Below are 2,408 nucleotides of genomic sequence, written 5' to 3'. Positions count from 1 at the left end.
ACACCTATGCTTTTCACTCTTCCGGGAACCACACATATACACACTTGTGCTTTGCACTTTCCGGGAAGCACACATGTGCTTCTACAAGAAGTACAACTTGCTTTGTGCGAAAGCATGCAAAGTTGTGTCTTTCTGTTTTCAACAACTGTGCTTCACACGAGGATAATCTTCAAGAAAACAAAGAAAAAACAAACATAATCCAAAAACCCTGAAGACCCCAAAAATGCGTGAAGGAAAAAATATATAAAGCTTCCACGTGATGTGCAGAGCGCGCGACACGTGTTGAACCAAGTGGCACGTTTCAAGTCCATCAAAAGTGTCCGCTGCGGTTTTCGTAAAGGTACCCTCTAATTAGTTGACTACATATGTGTTGATCGGTCTTTGTTTGCTAGACTAATTGTCACACCAATTATTCAAGATCCGGCAACCCGCCGTATCACTTTGCACAGATTTTTTTTATTGTGAGTGAGACAAGGAGTTTATGAGAAATAACACATTGTGTCTTTGGGTTATCTTGTGCAGTATCACTCATGCAAACTCGCTCATGAACTCATCATAAAATGAGTCAGACCAAATAGGGAGCTGGGTGCTGTTGCCCACAGCCTCACAACTTGAGGTGCTGCAAGCATCGCCGAAGTTGGAAGTAGGGAAGTCGGCAAGTGGCGGAAGGGAGTCCTCTGACAGGAGCAGCAGTTTCTCCCCCTCGCCGCTGTTTGCACTATAATCCGAGTTCTGGTTGGTACAATTGATGATAGCCTGTTCGTGTTCGAAGAATGAGCTACTAGGTATCTGGATGCCAGGCACTTGCCCAGTTACCAAGTCATGGCCATTGACGCCCTCCATGATCCTTGGAGACGACAGCGAAGACAAGGAAGACATCCGCGAAGGACTCAGGAGGCCGATTTGCTCCAGGTCAGTGGGGATGGTGTTGATGCTGCTGGAGCTGGGACTGGTCGCAATGGCTGCTGCCGACTGAAGCAGGCACTGCAAGTACTCGAGCTTTGCTGCCTGGACTGCATCGGCTTGGAGCTGGCTGGCGCTTTGGTCGTCCCACGGCCGCTGCTCCACGAGCTGGCGGAGGTTGGCGAGCGCGATGAGCTGTGGCAGCGCGGCGAAGAAGTCGGTCCTCGGCCGGTGCGTCATCGGGTCGAAGCCCATCTGGATGAGCTTCTTCTTCAGGTGGGTGTTCCAGAAGTTCTTGATCTCGTTGTCGGTCCGCCCGGGGAGGTGCTTCGCGATGGCTGACCACCTGGTTTGATCAGCACAGCATGCAGTTTCTGTGTTAGCAAGAGCACCACATATAGTATATGTTTTTGAAGATTATACAAGCAAGATGTTTGTTGATAGGTGTGCCGTACTTGTTGCCAAGGACGGAGTGGAGCTGGAGGATGGTCTGCTCTTCCTCGGGTGTGAACTTCCCTCTCTTGATATCAGGCCTCAGGTAGTTAGTCCATCTCAGTCTGCAGCTCTTGCCACACCTGTTGAGTCCTGTGAGATACGCAGAAGAACCAGACGCATGAGCTACATTTCGGACCAAAGCTAGCCGCGGCATCCATGCCCGGTGCAAAAAGAAAACCATGGCGTGTGTCGCGTACCTGCAAGCTTAGGCAGTGCTCTCCAGCTCCCATGGCCATGCTTCTCGATGTAGTCCGTAAGCTTCTGGTCTTCTTCAGCTGTCCAAGGGCCCTTCTTGAGGCCATTCTCGTCGCAGCAAGGAGACCTCCCCATTGATAGGATTGAGATAGGATTGGGCCGGGTTAGGATGGTGCAGGTGGGAAGGAGGGAGACAAAGCTATCTGCCTCTCCTCCCTAGCTTGATCCTTGGGGTTTCCTGTGTCAAGGATGTCTGGTCACCGGAACACAGCTTCCTCTATATAAAGGCCATGAAATCCGGTGTCTAAACCCAGGTCAGGATTAGTTTATTCGAGTGGAAAGTATTAATCTGCCCTTAGATAATTTGGGTATGCGACGTACATGTCAAGTGGGCAAGGGTGTTCCTCCACACTAAGATAAGGGCTGTTGATCCATGTTGTTGACTTAAGCCGCTAGGATAAGAGGGCAATCAGCAGTCACATTGATATAGTACTCTATTTTCCTTCGGCCGTTTTTTTTTGGACAAGGTGTGATCCTTAAGCCTTGCTTTAATTGTGATATTTTCGTTGTTCTTCTCTGCAAAAAAAAATGTTGCATTGGGTGTTATAACATTTAAGAAAGCAGTCAGATCATTGTTTATTTGTAAGTAGCCAATAGCTCATCATGTAACATCTCCTACCATATGTTGTTTTATGAAACCCTACCATATATTGTGATTATTACTTTCTGGGGGGGAGGGGGCTGTTGATCCATATAAAATGAGCAAATGTTCCAGAAGTTGGTTCCTGGAAGTGTATGGTATCAATTCCAAAGAC

At 48.3% G+C, this 2,408-nt stretch overlaps 1 protein-coding gene across 1 annotated transcript; it reads right to left on the bottom strand.

Moving 5' to 3' along the window:
* Window positions 1-307: 307 nt before the first annotated feature.
* On the bottom strand, window positions 308-1,828 carry LOC125514734 (transcription factor MYB93-like). Its single transcript, XM_048680086.1, has 3 exons — window positions 1,596-1,828; window positions 1,359-1,488; window positions 308-1,249 (listed from the first exon to the last, which is right to left on the bottom strand). The coding sequence occupies exons 1-3, from the start codon at window positions 1,726-1,728 to the stop codon at window positions 529-531; spliced, it is 984 nt and encodes a 327-aa protein (XP_048536043.1). The 5' UTR covers window positions 1,729-1,828; the 3' UTR covers window positions 308-528.
* Window positions 1,829-2,408: the final 580 nt, after the last annotated feature.

The sequence above is a fragment of the Triticum urartu genome, chromosome 6 (genome assembly GCF_003073215.2).
Source record: "Triticum urartu cultivar G1812 chromosome 6, Tu2.1, whole genome shotgun sequence".
Lineage (NCBI taxonomy): Eukaryota > Viridiplantae > Streptophyta > Magnoliopsida > Poales > Poaceae > Triticum > Triticum urartu.
This window is presented reverse-complemented; position numbering and strand designations above follow the sequence as displayed.

Coding starts and splice junctions, on each gene's coding strand:
- LOC125514734 (XM_048680086.1), bottom strand. CDS start 1,728: ATGGGGAGGTCTCCTTGCTGCGACGAGAATGGCCTCAAGAAGGGCCCT. Junction 1,489..1,595: donor AGCACTGCCTAAGCTTGCAG/GTACGCGACACA, acceptor CGTATCTCACAG/GACTCAACAGGTGTGGCAAG. Junction 1,250..1,358: donor CACTCCGTCCTTGGCAACAA/GTACGGCACACC, acceptor TGATCAAACCAG/GTGGTCAGCCATCGCGAAGC.